This window comes from Alligator mississippiensis, chromosome 10 (assembly GCF_030867095.1).
Source record: "Alligator mississippiensis isolate rAllMis1 chromosome 10, rAllMis1, whole genome shotgun sequence".
Classification (NCBI taxonomy): domain Eukaryota; kingdom Metazoa; phylum Chordata; order Crocodylia; family Alligatoridae; genus Alligator; species Alligator mississippiensis.
Window position 1 is genome coordinate 41,701,503 of NC_081833.1, and position 16,124 is coordinate 41,717,626.

At 43.6% G+C, this 16,124-nt stretch overlaps 1 protein-coding gene and 1 long non-coding RNA gene across 3 annotated transcripts in view; one reads left to right on the plus strand and one right to left on the minus strand.

The window, feature by feature from the left end:
* Positions 1 to 2,443: 2,443 nt before the first annotated feature.
* Positions 2,444 to 4,931, plus strand: LOC132243582 (uncharacterized). The gene is made up of 2 exons (XR_009455234.1): positions 2,444 to 4,230; positions 4,751 to 4,931. It is a non-coding gene; the product is annotated as an uncharacterized LOC132243582 (long non-coding RNA).
* Positions 3,599 to 16,124, minus strand: part of GNAO1 (G protein subunit alpha o1) — a 383,823-nt gene continuing 371,297 nt past the window's right edge. Inside the window, exons 8-9 of one of the 2 annotated variants that reach the window (XM_019497281.2) lie at positions 6,077 to 6,300; positions 3,599 to 4,930 (exon numbers count right to left, since the gene is read on the minus strand). In XM_019497281.2, coding sequence (XP_019352826.1) covers positions 6,113 to 6,300 — 188 coding nt within the window. In that variant the 3' untranslated portion in view covers positions 3,599 to 4,930; positions 6,077 to 6,112. Of the gene's footprint in view, positions 6,301 to 16,124 lie in introns of both variants that reach the window. The other variant, XM_019497280.2, reaches the window with a different exon arrangement.

A 16,124-nucleotide genomic window follows, 5' to 3' on the forward strand; every position in this document is an offset into this window, starting at 1 on the left:
GGACTGGAAGTGCTTCTGGTCCACTTTCAGGTCTGCTGCCAAGCACACTGGGGAGCCCACCGTTCTTCTGTGGGACACTCTATGCGCCCCAGCATCACAGCATTCATGAGCCCCTGCTACCTAGAGGTATATAGAAAAAACATTTAAAGCTGTGTCTATGTCCAAATCTTTCCAAATCTCTCTGAATCAATTCAGAGGGGTCTGATTTGATTCAGAGAGATGAAAGGGTCCTCTGATTTGATTCAGATTCGGAGATTTGGCCACCAAATCGGGTCAAATCTCTGCTGAATCGAATCAGGGACTGTGCTTCGCACAGCCCTACTAAGCAGTTGCATTCTGCTTCTCCTGATGTATCTTTTCCATAGGGCCTGCCTAATTCTACTCCTCACAGCAGGCCTTTGGCATCATTTCCCAATGTGAAGTGCTGTGTTACAGGATGGAAGGCTGGAAGCACTAATGTAAGTGCATGACTTGTGACTTCCTGTCTTCTGGTAGACTGCACTATGCCATAGAGGTGTCAGTTCTCTACCAGACTTGAGGAATCCTTGGTGGCTTCATTCACTCAAGTTTTAAGAAATGTTTAGTTTGCTTCTGTCTTTATGTAACCAACCAGAGCTGGACTTGAGACTACTGACTGTTTCTGAACTGCAATAACCAATTCTGGGTTATGTGTAAACAGGTTAATAGCCCATCACAGAACTGGAGTCAGTGTCTATGGAATCTGGAGTTAATGTTGAACAACAGTTCCTCTTGATCTGAGCTCAAGACCTCATTACAGAGGCTGTCAATATTGTCTTGTGAAATACCTGGCATGACTCATACAGGGATGTAGGCATTGGGCTCATATGGTAAGTTCAAGTGTCCTAGCAAATGGCCCTTATACCAGCTAATTATTATTAATGTCTTGTTGTGAACAGGGCCATAGGATGTTTGTTTCCTTGTAATGAAAGGCAAAACAGAGGGCTTTTCCTGGAAAAAATAAAGGTGCGTTTGCTTTGATTTGTTTTACTCCTGTACAAAGAGATAATTCATGCTCATTTTTGTGAGTTGACTGGGTTATTTACCACTGGATGAGGCAAATGAAGGGCTCCTTTAATGTTGATGATTGCATTCCAGGTTCTGGTAACAAAAATATTTTTGTTCATCTGCTCTGCTTTTTTCTTAGACTTTGTTTGGGTCTTGTCTGAAATTGGTCAGCTTCCCAGTTTGCTAAAGATCAAGTCATTTTTCTGCCTTTCCCCTCTAAACTCCCTCAAGACTGGAACATGCCTGTACATGGATCTTTATATCATCAATATCTGTCTGATGGTTGGCAATAATACTTCCACCACTTTTCTGTAACAGAGGAGAGCAGGAAGTTTAAAAAATAGCCCCACTACTTCAAATGCTGCAGGAGCTGAAATTAATTTCAGCTTCTTTTCTGTTTGCAAATTTTCTACAATGCATTTAACAAAGATCACAAATGTATTAATTCTTCAGAAAATTGTTTCTGTGTAAAATTCTTGGATTGTAAATTGTTCCCAAGCCCTTTGAAATAATTCAGTGTTTGATACTGAAGCTGTGTTGGTTAGTTTTTGTTAGACATGTATATCATATAGCATTGTTTCTGTTCCCTGTTAGGATGAACATACCCAATGCAAATACATGTACTTGCAAGTTTCATATTGATCTTCTGTGAATAGTCTCTACAATTTGTTTCTAATTCATGCTGATGAGCTCAATCGCTAGCTTATTCATGGAAGTGAGCATGACAGAGATACAAAGCTAAGCAAATTCAATTACCATTGTTCATCAAAGCCAATGTCTACTGAACATTTCTGAGCCATTCACTTGGCTTTCAACCAGATCCTCTGTTGCTTTGCTCTGCTTTAACTGATTGAACTCTTTCCCCATGTCTGTGCCACTGAAAGTTAAATATAGGAACATCTTTGTTATTGCAGTTTTCATTTCTGTTTTATAGTGGATATTTCCCCCCAGTATTTCTTGTCCTAAATATTTTATGTCTTTTAGCTATTCTTCTGCTGAATCAACTTTATTTTGCACATTACAACCACATTTGTAGTTTGGGCTTTTATTTCCTTTGAAGAGGGAGGTGGGGCTAATAAACATCTCAGGACTCTCTTTTCTGACTTTGATGCAGTTTGAGGTATTAATTATGGCAAGAGGGAGCTTCAGAACATGACATGGTTCCAGTGGGCTAGGGAGAAATATAGGTTTTACATCTTATTTGATGCGCGTGCAGGTAGATAGCTGAATGGACTGAAACTAGCTCACTTTTTGACTTTGTACCTTTCTATCACCAGTTTCAATATGTTCCAAGCTGGACACCACAGTAAGCCCTGTGATGGCTGTTTGGTTGTTCATGCTATGTGAAGTAAACTGGGAGTCGTAATGCAGGCCCTAATAGATGAATATCCACATTATGGTTGGCTGTGAAGACCACTGTTAGTAGAAATCTACAGTAGGAACATAGGATTCAGTGGGATTAGATATTTAGGCTTGGTCCTGCAAACACATAACCATGTATCTAAGCAGGTGAGTACTTTCCAGATACTTAAACAGCTGGGAATGTGTTTTGTGGATTGTGGCCTTCTCACCTGCAGCCGGTTTCCTGGAAGAGTCCTGATTCTGTAATTATTTTTCTGATCTTTCAGTAGCTGTGTTTCCATTAAATAGTGCTAGTTCATACCTATCTTCCATAGGAACTTTTTCATTCTTACATTCCAGAACACTCCAGAAAGAAGCTGTAGGTATTCTTTTCCCATTTTACTGGCAATTTAAGTATTTTAATCACATTCAGTGGTGCAGAAAAGCTCTCAAGTGACAGACTTCAAAGCTGATGCTCTTTCTTTATCCACCACACCAGTGCAGCAAAAGCACTGACAGCAGAAGCTTCCTCCCTCCATTTTCCTGCACCTATGTCTGAAACCTGCACTGGAGGGCCAGAAAGCAGCTCAGATTCCATTGGGCAGTCTATCCTTGGAGTCTCTATTTAAGAATGTCAACAACATGGCCCTTACTGCGGGTGGCATTTCATGTGATACATCCATTTGATGGAAACCACCAAATTCATGTTGCATAGATCACAAGCAGCCATCAGGGGATGACAACATCCAGTCACTTCTGATATGAGCATTAATCCTGCAGGTTGTGCATGTAGGAATGGTTCCATGCCAGTATAGAACCACATGGAAGTCAGTGGTACCCTGTGCTGGTACAGTGGTGTGTCTATATGTGAAAATCTGCCAAATGGGATCCTACACTAGAAATTATTTACTTGAAAAAAAAGCTCCCCTATTCCCAATCTCCCAAAATATATAGGTTAGATTTTTAACTGTTTGGCATCCACAATTAAAGTCCAAAAGCACTTAGCATCCAGGAAACATTCAATAAATATACTGGATACTGAAAATTTGGACACTTGCTGTGGTGCTGAAACAGGAGTTGAACTTTTCCAGAAACCTGGAATTAAATGTACTTTGCTATATTTTGGCAAAAAACCCAACAGGTGCAACACTTTGTATGCTTTCTCCTTATTTAAGGAAGAACAGTTAAAAAATAAGTGTAGTCTGAAAACCAGAAGGTGAGAGACCAGGAGTACAGACAAACATTCTCTTTATTGAGCTACACATGAATTTTCCATTAGTCAGAGAAAGAGATTGGCAGTGTCTAATATATCACAGAAACCTCACTGATTGGTAATAGAAAGGCTTAGAAAGACCTGGCGCTTTATGTATATATATTTTTTTTAGTTTCCTCTTTATTTATTCATTTTATTTTAAACAGGTGTGACTGGTTTTCTTCAGCAAAGGTAACTCTTAAAAGTGAAACTGTGAAGACATCTGATTACTAATCAAAGTAGAAATGATGAAGGATTGGTCATGAAAACTGTGGCTTCAATGTAAACACTACATTCGATTATGTTTTTTTATAGTTTTTGTGGTTTTTGTGTGTGTTTTTTAAAATTTTTTAAATAATTTTCTTTCTTTCTTTTTTGTTTTTTTTTGTTGTTTTTTAAATTATTTTTGCAGCACAAACATCCCCACATGAGAGAGAAAAAACATTCACTAAAAGGAAGGATCGGAGGAGGGAAAAAGCAGCACAAAAAGCATTCACTGGAAAGAGTTAAAAATTAAAAAAAACAAAACAAAAAATACCCCAAACAAAACTATCCTCCCCAAAGCCCACAAATCAACCCCCAAAATAAATAAAGAAGAGGAAGCCTATATGGTATGTAATACACAGTATTCTTCAGAGAAAAAAAAAGTTGAAAGGGGGGAAATCTCTAGATAATTTGGCCACTATTGACTGGCCAGTGACAGCTGTGCTTTTTTCAGTACAAACCTGGAGAATGAGAGAGACAATTCAGAGCAAAGAGTTGTAATAAAACTAGGAAAAACAAAAGCAGAAAGACAGGCCCTTCTAGATACCTGACCTACTGTCATGGTACTACAGCATGGTCTTATTACTCCAGGCTAATAAAAACCTTTATTTTTTAGTTTTTAAAGGCAGGGCACAAATATAAATTGAAAAGGAACTTAAATGAAAACAAATGCAAATTCATCCCCATTAAAATGAGGAATTGAGAAGAGAATGCTTCCTAGAACCGTTGCAAAAAATCTGTTTTTAAAAAGAAATGGGGGAAGGGAGAATGGGAAAGGAAGAATTTTTCCCTCTTTTTTTAGCTACAAAGCACATGGAAAAAAAAGGTTTTTTTTAAAATGTTTTTCTTCTTTTTTTAATCATTTAGCTTCTAAATGTAAAGACTCAGCTAAAACCAGATCTACAGCATTCTACGGAAACACACAGCCACCATTCCATGTTCATAACATTATACATCGACTCAATAAGGAAGGCTGTGTCTTATACAAAGGCCAAAAGGTCATGCTACCGGTAAGGAGAACGTCAACAGGAGAGTCCGTGAAGTGGTCTGGAGAGAGAGAGAGAGAGAGAGAAGGGAGCCCAGGCTTGAATGCTTTAAAAAAATCAAATAAATAATAGGGGTGTTCCTCACTACTGAGTAAAACAGCATCAAAACGGTCAATGTGATTGACCTTGTTTAAAAAAATGTTTGTAACTCCCCTCCCCTGCCCAAAGCCCTAATAGTGAGGTTGGCACTGAAATTGGACTGGCAAATACATTTCCCACCCCCCATCTTGTGTGTGCGTGTGCATGTGCATGTATGTGCATGCATGTGTGTGTGCATGAGCTACTAGGGGCCCTCCTCTTTCTCACAGACTCCACACTGGTAAAAAAGCCTGAAGCTCTCCATCCTGTGCTTTAACTCGGGACAAAGTTACATTCCACAAGTGAAAAGCTTTTACATAAGGGTGCTTTCCTGCTCCGTCTTGTTAAAAAAAGTCCTAAAATATTGTGGTTTACTTGTTTATTGTTTTTCTTGTCTTTTTTTTTAATTTTATTTTTACATTGTTATTTTTGTTTGTTTGCCTTTTAAACCCACAAGAGCTGAACAGAACTGAGAGGTACTGATAGCTCACCCCACTGAACCCTGTACTCAGGGTGGCACCAGATGACCTACAGTTTCCTATGGTAGTACCCAAAAAAACCCTACCCCCAAAAACACCCCCAAAACATATACAAAAAAGAAAGAAGAAGAGAGAGAGAAAGAAAGAAGGAAAGAAAGAAAATTTTTCCTTCCCACAACCCCAACACACAAAAGAGAGTTAAAAAAAATAACATCACCACTATTTGTTTTAAGAAAGAGATTCTTTTAAAATCCATGGTCTATATTAGGCTGAATATGAGGGTAGACCATTTAGAAAATGACAGCATTGGTTTTCTTGGCTGATTGAATTGATTTGATTTCTATTACTAGCAGCTTTGCTAGGAAGGGCTGAGATCTGTCAGAGAAATCAGTTCTGCTCACAGCTCTTTGAGACAAACTAAAAAGGTTGTTGTGGATTTTTTTTATATATATATGTATATATATATATATATATGTTTTCATTATGCCTTTTTATATACCAACTTGCATTATTATTATTATGTTTTTTTCCTCACTTGATTCGGTTTTTGTTTTGTTTTGCTTTTTTCCCCCTCACACTGTGATCATTACCAAAGAAGTTGCTTTGCTATACAGGGTGAGAAGGTATCAGTACAAGCCGCAGCCTCGGAGATTGTTGGCAATAATGATGTCAGTGACAGCGTCGAATACCACCTGGATGTTGTTCGTGTCTGTCGCGCAAGTCATGTGACAGTAGATCTCCTTGTTGGGGGAGCGGTTTTTGCTTTCAAATTGTGCTTGGATATATGCTGCCGCATCTTCATAAGTGTTTGGACCTGCAGACAGAAAAGCAAACAGGAAAAGAAAGAGAATCTCTGTTAGAGGCCTTTTGGGCATAAGAATGAATACTCTGGAGAAGTGTCGAGAGGAGGTTGTATATTGTCCTCTTCAAGATCATCTAAGAGGGTCAACCTCTACAGAAGGCTTAAAGAGGCTAGTTGGTTTTTCTGTGCTTCTGTTTTTCAGCAGAGAATCAGGTTCCAGGTGCCTTCTCCTTCATTCTAGCAGATTCTATGGATGATTGCAGATCTAGTGAGATGGCAACATCACAAATATAGTTTGAGCAACTCAAAGGGGGAAGAGATTTCTCTGGGCTAGATCCTCAGCTGACACAAGTCAGTTAGCTCTATTAATTTCAAGAGTAACACTCCTGTATGTGAGCTGAGGAGTTTGCATTCTTTTGTTGTTACTTACTTGACTCCAACACCTGAACAAACAGCTGGGGGGAAAAGACCTCTCTGTTAAATATTCAGCAGCGTTTCCCCTTCTCTCCCCTTAATTTAAGGATATAGAAAGTTCCTACTACAACTCTCTCCATCTCACGCAGGCCCCCAGAAAACCCAAGGAAGATATGGCTTGATGCTGTTCATGAGGTGAAAAGCAAGCAGAAAACATAAAACTCAAATAAGTCAACTTTGCAGATTGTATTTATTCATCACAAAGAAGCTCCAAAAGTAACAATCTATGTGTTTTGTCCTCCTCCTCAGATGTTACTGTTAAAGGTAGTGTCTGAAGTGTAGGATCAGTGCAGTGCTAGGCCATGTAACTATTGTGATCTTAATAAAAAGTGCTTTGTTGTAATATTTATTTTAGCTCTTTGTCTGCAGGAAGATCAGCAGTGCAACAGGCATATTCTGATAACTTGTACAGTTTGTGACCTTCTTGCATGTGACCTGAGCATTGTGTACTCAAGACACTATTTCACATTCCCAAACTACCTCTGATTTTCCTCTATCACTCTAGTGGCTGTGGTGATTTCCACTTCTCTCTCATTTGTGTTGGGGTCAGGAAGCCATGATTATGCCCTCATCTCGGCCTTCCACCTCTCTACCCATCCTTCCAGCTCTTTCCAGCTGCCTGCTTCTTTTCACCATTACCAAACTTCTACTGCCTTTTATTCCTCAGTGGTGTCCTTCCCTGATCAAACATTTCCTGTTACTCCTTAGTCTTTCTTTTTATTCCCTTCACATCTCTTGTTTCTTTTTCTCCCCCAGAACCCATCTCTTACATCCTCCCTGCCTATTACACTATCTCTCCCTTTTTTCCCCACATTTCTCTGTCCTCATCTTTCTCCATAGACTACACATTAGTATTGTTAAAGGGGAAGAATGGGTCCAGCTCTGCAACTGGGAAAAGGGGAAGGAGAGGAGAAACACCTTGCATCACCTTCCAGTTTCTTCCTCTGGATGACCAGGGAGTAGCACTGAGTGAACTGCTGGGTCTTCCTTGGAGGAGACTTGGCCAACCATGGCGGGAGGGGGGTGGCTTTAAAGGTAGTATATGAGTGGAGAAAATGAGGGAAGGGATCTTGATCTCGCATGACCTGTGCACTCCCAAAATGTAGTGTGAACGGGCCTCAAAGGTTTAACGCACTGAAAAGCTTGGAGGCTCTATCATTCATTTTCCTAACAGGAATCATATTGGCAATACAAAGAAAAAAATCACTCCAAGGAAAAAAAGAATGAATAAAGGATCAGGAAAGAAGTTCTCACCCATTTTGCATAGCGAGGTAGTTAGCTGCATTAGCCTGAAATCAGGCAGAAGGCATTTTGTAGACCAGGGGCTCTCAACCTGGGGGTACTTTGGAAGACCCTAGGGCAGGCTTGTCCAACATACGGCCTGCGGGCTGCCATGTGGCCTGCCAAGCCATTTTATCTGGCCCGAGGCGGCGCCAGCACCTGCACCGCTGCGGAGCGCAGAGCCACAGTGGCGGAGTGCAGAGCTGCAGCAGCAGCACCGGTGGAGCCGCGGCGGCGGAGTGAGGAGCCGCGGCGGCAGCAGCAGTGCTGGCAGAGCTGCAGCGGTGGGGCAGCGGTGGTGGGGCAGCAGTGAGGCGGGCAGGGCCGGCCCATGGGCCCCAGCCAGCAGTGAGGGGAGGGGAGCTGCTTACCCCCACGGGGCCCGGCTCATCAGTGAGCCGGGTCCTGCCGCAGCTGCCCCAAGTTTCCTGAGGGAGGACAGAGCTACTGGTAGTGGCTCTCTAAACTGAGCTCAAGCTGAGGGTTGTGACCAGGTTGGTAGGGAAGGTCACTGCTTCTATAAACAAGAGGAGAACTACCAGGGAAAAAATGTGAGTTAGGTTCTGCCCACATGATGGGTATTGCCCCTTTGTCCTTCAGTTTCCAGTGATGGACACGTGAGGCATTTGGTAACAAATGCAGGCATACAGAGGTATGCTGGGCTCTCTCTTCTGTTGCAATGCTTTGTACTGTGTAAAAGGCAAGGCTGGAAGGGCCTATTCTCTCTAAGGGGATTTTTTAGCATCTAAACATCAGTATACAGGGAAGAACCTGGAGTCTGGAAAATCTTTATGATATGCTTCTGACATGGTTTGGAGATAAGCCAGATGTTAGAGCTGAAAAATACATATTAATACATTAAGTAGCTTACGATGATGAGAGCAGCTGGGCACGGTCCTTTGCTGAAATATACAAAACCCAAATTATGCTACTGCAATCATCTTCTAAAGAGCTGCTATTATCTAGAAATTTATTTTCCTTTTTAAGTCTTCTTCTCTGGTTCCATTCCGTTATGTTAATGCTATTGCTTGGAGGAGCAAAGATCCCCTTGTCAGATAGTTTTTGAAGGAAGGAGGGAGAGAGATTTAAGTCTCGGAGGTAGTGCATATGCTGTTATGCTTTATCCTAAAACAGTGACAGTGCTGACATTTTCTTGGGAATGGGAATACAGCAGGGCCCAATTAGCCTGTTGGCGGAGTGCATTCAAATCCCGGGGAAGCCAATATGATGGGCTGATCAGTCCTCAGGTGTCTGGGAATATGTAATCAGTAACAAGATGATGTGGTTTACGGTGCTCTGTAAGATGGCACACACAGGGATGATGCAGTCTCTAAGCTGGATCACTTCTCTGCAGCTGCAGTCAGCATGGCAGAGGTATCCTCAAGTTCTTCCCTTGTTACCACCTTTTCCTATTGACCCTACTTCATTCTTTTCTACCTTCTATTTTAGGTGCCAACCACACCATTATCTGCAGAAGTGATAGAAATAGAAAGTGAAGCCTAGTTAGAAAGAAAGACTCTATAGCAACTTCTCTCTCCAGCAGAGATAGGTGGGTCAGCAAGCACAGACATGATAGTTAAATGGGAATGGTCAGTTACCTCAGCTGTGTTCCTAGCCTGGGTAGCTGATTCCTCAGGGTCTGTGGAACTAGTTCCTTGGGCAGATGATTATAAACCATGTTGTTCTATTTATATATTTTTGCAACCTTTCCAGCACTCCTCTGTTTTATAAATAAGCTCTGACACGTGGCAGGATGCTGCACTGCTGTCCCTCAATACTGTTGTCCCTTTGCCTCTTGTCCATTCAAAAATGGTTCTGTTTTCAGGAAGTTTCAAGCCAAGCTTTCTTCATTATAAAAAAAACTTGGGCAGCTTTTGATTTCCCAGCCCTTTGAAAGCAAAATGGTGGTGTTTCACCCCCTCCTCTAAAATGCCACCATTTTTTTTTTGAGGGAGCAAAATGGAAGAAACAATTTGAGAATGCTTGTTTTATGAAAACAAGCAGAGTTTCATTATTATTTTTTAACAGCCTATGGGCTTAACCTTGCAGTTGCCATAAGAATGCAGGCTTGAGATCTTACTGAGGACAAGGGATCCTGGTTTTCTCTGATTAAAAATCGCAAATTCTCTGATTTAAAAACCCAAAATCTGTGATAAAAATTAAAGGCCCCCCACAACCAGTACTGCTGGTGCCCCGCACTCCCCCCTACAATCTCAATAGCCCTCCTGATGCCCCTCGCAACAGCCCCCCAGATCCACAGCCATGCAGACACAGACCCATCCCTGCAGGTAAGTGTGTGTGTGGGGAAGGGGTGGGGCAGGGCGGGGGAAAGGGGAGGTGCTGGAGGTAGATCAAGAAGGAGGGGGAGTGTGCCCTTGTGCCCGTTCCCAGGAGCAGGGCCAGGGGGTGAGGGCAGGGGTGCCACTCTGTGGGCCACATGCATGCCGGCCGGCCTGACAGGAGTTTTGCACATGGAGGCCACCACCACAACTCTGCTACTGCACCCTGTGCTACCATCCCACAGCCACCTGCAAGATTTTGTGGGCAAGTGGTGCAGGGCATGGCAGTGGCAGTGCAGTGGCAACCACCATGTGTAGGCCACGTACGTGCTGCCTGGCTGGAGGGTGAAACAAGGTGCTTGCATGCAGCGGTGGTGGGGATGGGAATGGCTGGGTGCACAGCTCCAGGAACGGCTCTGTGGCAGCAGCGGGAGGTTTTGTAGGCAGTGGCTGTCACCACTGTCACGAGCCTCCAGGTAAGCGGCAGTGCCGTGTGTGAACCCAAGCTCCTGTCCCCCCCTCACGCCCCCATCCCTCTCTGCAGCTGCAGAGTCGGCCACGGAGCTGTGCTCTGGCCGCATGCCAGCCTCCCTCTCCCCCTCCCCTGGGCAGGTGGCTGGGTGGCACCACCACCACACTGTACCCCGCATTGCTTGCCTGCAAAGCTCCGCCACAGAGGGGCACCTCTGCCCTCACCCCCTGGCCCTGCTCCCAGCTGCGATGTGCCGCTTGGGGCTGGCAACACCCTCAGCCCAACCATCTTCCCCAGCCCTGTCCCAAGCCCCACTTAGCTCTATGCTCCAGGGGTGAAGGTCGAGTCCGAGCCTAAGCCTAACCTTGGCTGCCTCAGAGGCCCAGGCCCCACCCTCCCCACTCTCCCTCCCTGTCCGGCCAGGGCTGGGGGTTTCCTGTCCTTTTTACAATTGGCTCTTGCAAGCTGGAGCTTTGCCAGCCTTCAAGAGCTCTTTGCAAAAGCAAAGAATCTGTGGATTTCTCTGCTAAAAAGAGAAATCCACGTTTTCTCCGATAAAAACAGGGAATCCGTGGTTTTCTCCATTTTTCCATGGGAAATGGAAAACCCGGATCCCTGCTGAGGACACAAAACAACAGTTTGAGTGTCCCCTATATATAACTAGGCCTCCCACGGATAGAGACTGTTTCAATGAATGGCTTGAATTGTAGTATCATAAAGCCATAGCCATGAGATGTAACATTTCTTGTCATTATTTAATAATCAAAAAGAAACAAAATAGTCTGTTCTAGTTTGTGGTTGAGTGTTGCAACAGATCTTTATTTGCATGACTTTTGGGGGCACATTCTGTTTGCAAAATTGAAACCTTCTAGCTTAATATTCAGGAAGTGTTTTAGACATTGATTGCCAATTGGACTGCTTGAACAACTGATCATCCAAACTCTAATTCTGAGAAGAAAGTTTGTGCTTCACCTGCTCATGGAACTTTCTCTTGAACTAATGGAACATTCCATTTCAAAGGCCTTTTTTTCCCCTTGGCTAATTTAGTGATCCATATGTTGTTATCCTACATTCTGCCTTTTGGTGTGCATTCCTTTATGTGAAGGGATCTACTGAAATTGCAATTTTCACAGAAACTGTGATTTTGGACAGGCTCTGCAAAAAAGCACAAGCTCTGCACTTCTGGCAGCCTCACTGAAAAACCCCCCAACCTTATCGAAAAAAAAATGCTTTCTCCCTCTAGGAAGCCAGCAGTCCTCATAGCCTCTGTGGCCCAGCTGCACAGCCCACGGGGGCGAGGCTGCCACTGGGGAGGGGCTGCCAATATAAAGATGGCAGCCACCCCAGTCCCTTACCACTGATTGGCTGTGAGGGCTATCTGCCATAAAGCCCCACCCCTCACCACCAAATAGCAGTGAGGGGGCGGGGCCACATGATGGACAGACTTTACAACCAATCAGAGGTGATGCCATATGCTGTACAGCCCTCAGCCAATCAGCTGTGAGGGTTGGGGCCACCAAGGGCCTCTCAGTCAATCAGAGTCATAGGGGAGGGGGGAGCTGCTGCGCTCTGTCAGAGAAAATGTCTGCCAGCCCTGTAGGTCTGGTCCATCTAGCAATGCCCATGTTCTGTGGCTGTTATCTGAGTAACACATCTGCCATAACAGACACTATAAGCTTGTCAGCCACAACTTATGGTATGTTACAAAAGTGATCACCTAAGGGTTTTTTTCCTTACCCCATAATAGACATAGAATCATAGAACATTAGGGTTGGAAGGGACCCCAGGAGGTCATCTAGTCCAACCTTGTCAACAAGGGCACATTGTTGGCTCATATTCAGCTTATTGTCCACTGTAACCCCCAGGTTCTTTTCTGCAAAGCTGCTGTGCCCAGCCAGTCAGGCTCCAGCCTGTACTGGTGCATGGGATTGTTTAGGACTATGTGCAGGACTTTGCACTTGTCCTTGTTGGACCTCATGAAATTTCTTTTGGCCCAATCTTCCAATTTGTCTAGGACACTCAGAATCCTAGCACTACCCTCCAGCATATCTACTACTCCCCCCAACTTGGTGTCATCTTCAAACTTGCTGAGGGTGCACTCTGTGCCATCTTCCAGGTCATTGATTAAGACATTGAACAAACCTGGCCCCAGGACCAACCCCTGGGATACTCCAAATGAGACCGGCTGTCAACTACACATAGAGTCACTGATTACTACCCTGTAAGACAGATACTCCAGCCAGTTTTCTGTCTGCTTACAGTCCATTCATCCAGCCCATACTTCCTTAGCTTGCCTAGAAGAATGTTGTGGGAGACTGTATCAAAAGCCTAGATAAAATCAAGGTACACCACATGCATCCCTGCATCCACAGAGACAGTCATCTCATCGTAGAAGTCAATCAGGTTAGTCAGGCATGATTTGCCCCTGGTGTTCCTGATCACTTTCTGCTCTTCCAAGTGCCTGGAAATGGATTCCTTGGGGATCTGCTCCATGATTTTTCCAGGGACTGAGGTGAGGATGACTAGTCTGTAGTTTTGGATCCTCCGTTTTCCTTTTCTTAGATATGGGCACTATGTTTGCCCTTTTCCAATCATCTGGGACCTCTCCTGATTGCCATAAGTTCTCAAAGATGATAGCCAGTGGCTCTGCAATCTCATCAGCCAACTTCCTCAGCACCCTTGGGTGCATCCCATCTGACCCCATGGACTTGTATATGTGCAGCTTTTCTGAATAGTCCCTTATGTCTTTGTCTTCCTAGACAGCCACATACTGAGCAAGTGCCCAGTCTTGACCTTTTACAGACTTAGCTCTCTGTTTCAGCAGTTTAATGCGCTTTCAATGGTTTTAAATTGTTATGTAAATCTTAAGTGATTTTTCAATGATTTATATTGCACAATAAAGAGGATTTAGTTAGCTTTTCGCATGCTTTCTCAAAACAAACAATTTAATATTCCTTAAACTGTTGTTTGACATCTATTTCAACTTAAAAAAACCTTGAAAATGACATTTATCAGAGCAAAAATTGCAAATCTGTCAAAATCAGAACACCAGAAGACAGATGGATCCGAAGCAACTCAAGCCTCTGGAACTCAGACCCAGTCCTAAAAACATTAGTATATATGCTGTGGTAAGCATGTTTGTTATTACCCTGAAATAAAATAGTTTTTTGATAGTATACTGTTAGGTTAACAATAATTTAGATTATTAAAAAGTATTAGCTTTACAGCTGAATACAAGGCATGACCTGTAGCCTAGCAATGTTACTGACCACAAAGCAGAATGATAGCTAAGCCTTTGCTTATGTTAAGTAATTATTTTAACTGTGTTAACCATTTTCTGAGTAAAATGCAGCAAGTGAATCTGTGTCTGTGTGCTGTAAAATCAGCTACAGCAAGGAACAAGATAAGACAAAGAAGCCATTCTTTTAAGTACAGTAATTGTGTCCTTAAGAAGTATCTACCACTGTGCAAGTTCTTGCTAACGTATCATAATGTTACTGTTACTTGACTTTTAGCTTTTAGAAAGTGCTAGTTCAGCTTAATAGAAATATGCTGTTATGAAGATTTGTGAAGCACCGCCCAAGTATTGCTTTTGTTAACCCTGTAGTCATGCCTTGTTGTAAAAAGTATAAAAGATTGCCCCACCCTTTAGGGGGGGCCATTTTGCCTCTTTGCTGGCTTAATGGTTATTGCTTGAGCAAATATACTGCAGTAAAACTTTACCCGTGTTGTCTGGTCCCTATGCAGCTAGACAACGAACTCCAGGGAGTTTTCTCCCACGACAATTTGGCACCCCAGATGGGACCCATCTAGCTTGGAGCCTTTGGAGACCTCCACCCCCTGACACCCCAGCACGCACCAGGTGAGTTCACCTATTTGGGTCAGTCTCGGGAGGTGGACAGTCCCCTCAGGACCAATAAAGCGGGATCCTCAAATCGGGTAAAGGAACGGTACCAGTGAGTACCTCAGGTCAGGTATGTTTTTGGTTTCTATCTGGTTTCTGGTTTTCTGGTTTAACCTCTAGAGGTCTCTGGAAGCAGTCTTTGAGGGTATCTGTCTGCCACTTTAAAGCTGTTAGAGCGGCAGCCTGGCCGAAAGGCGAAAGACATGGATATAAGGTAGAAATGCTGTTATAACGGCCAATGACTAGAGTCTCGGACTCAAGACGCCCCTCCTCACGGAGAAAGCTAGTGGGGTCCGAGAACACCGGTTGTTGTACGTGGACGAAACAGCTTCTAGGCAGGAAGAACTTAGGGAAATAAGACTGCTTGTACTTGGATATAATCATGGGTTCTGGCCTAGGATATTCACCCCTTGATTATATGATCAGGAATTGGAAACATTTGGAGGGACGGGCAGAACTGTCCAAGTCTCGTATGGCAGAACTCTGTTTAATTAATTAGACGTCTTATACGTCTCAGTTAGATTTGGGAAGACAATGGCCAGAAAATGGATCATTTGACCCAAATTGCCTGGCTGCCTTACGAAAGATCTTGGAGGACCTCTGCCTCGACCTAATAAATTATTGGTATTTATAAGACAATGTTGCTAGTAAACCTTTAGTCACCCTGACCCCTGTACCTTTCCCGAATTTGTTAGCTCCCCTTCAATGTCCAAAACCTTCCATACCACCTTCATATTCAGATGATGATTATAAACCCATGCCCAGACCCCCTATCCCACCTGATCCGTTCATTCCCGTGCCGGCAGGGGACTCGGGAAATCGTGGGGAGGCATCACCCCGACTGCCTCCCAGCGACCACCCAAGTCCTGAGCCTGTAGATGGATCAAGGCATCCCTCTCCAGACTCAACTTCCCTGAACACTGATCCGACTCCCATAGCTAATCGTACCTGACAACAAATACCTGTCCCTAGCCTTCTGGCTCCCCTAAGAGAATACCCGGGGCCTGGCGAGGGTAGAGAAGTTATCAGTCACTGGACACACGCTCCGTTCTCCACCACCGACCTCTTAAACTGGCAAGAAAACACCCCCAGGCTCAGAGATGATCCCGAAGTAGTTCTAAGGTGCTTCAAAACCATTTTCATAACTCATAACCCCTCCTGGTCAGATGTCATGCAGCTTCTCAAAAGCCTCTTAACCTCAGACGAGAAGACCCAAGTACTATGCCACGCTGACCAATTTCTAGCCGATCAGCAGCATCAAAACCACTACATGCCTAATGGCGTACCTAAGCAAGATCCAAATTAGAATTACAACTAGGAAGAGGGACAGAATGCAATACGTATGCTAAAAAGGACTAAAAAAAAAAAAAAAAAGAGGCAGGAGATAAAACTACAAACTGGTCCAAAGTGACAGCTACTGTTCAAA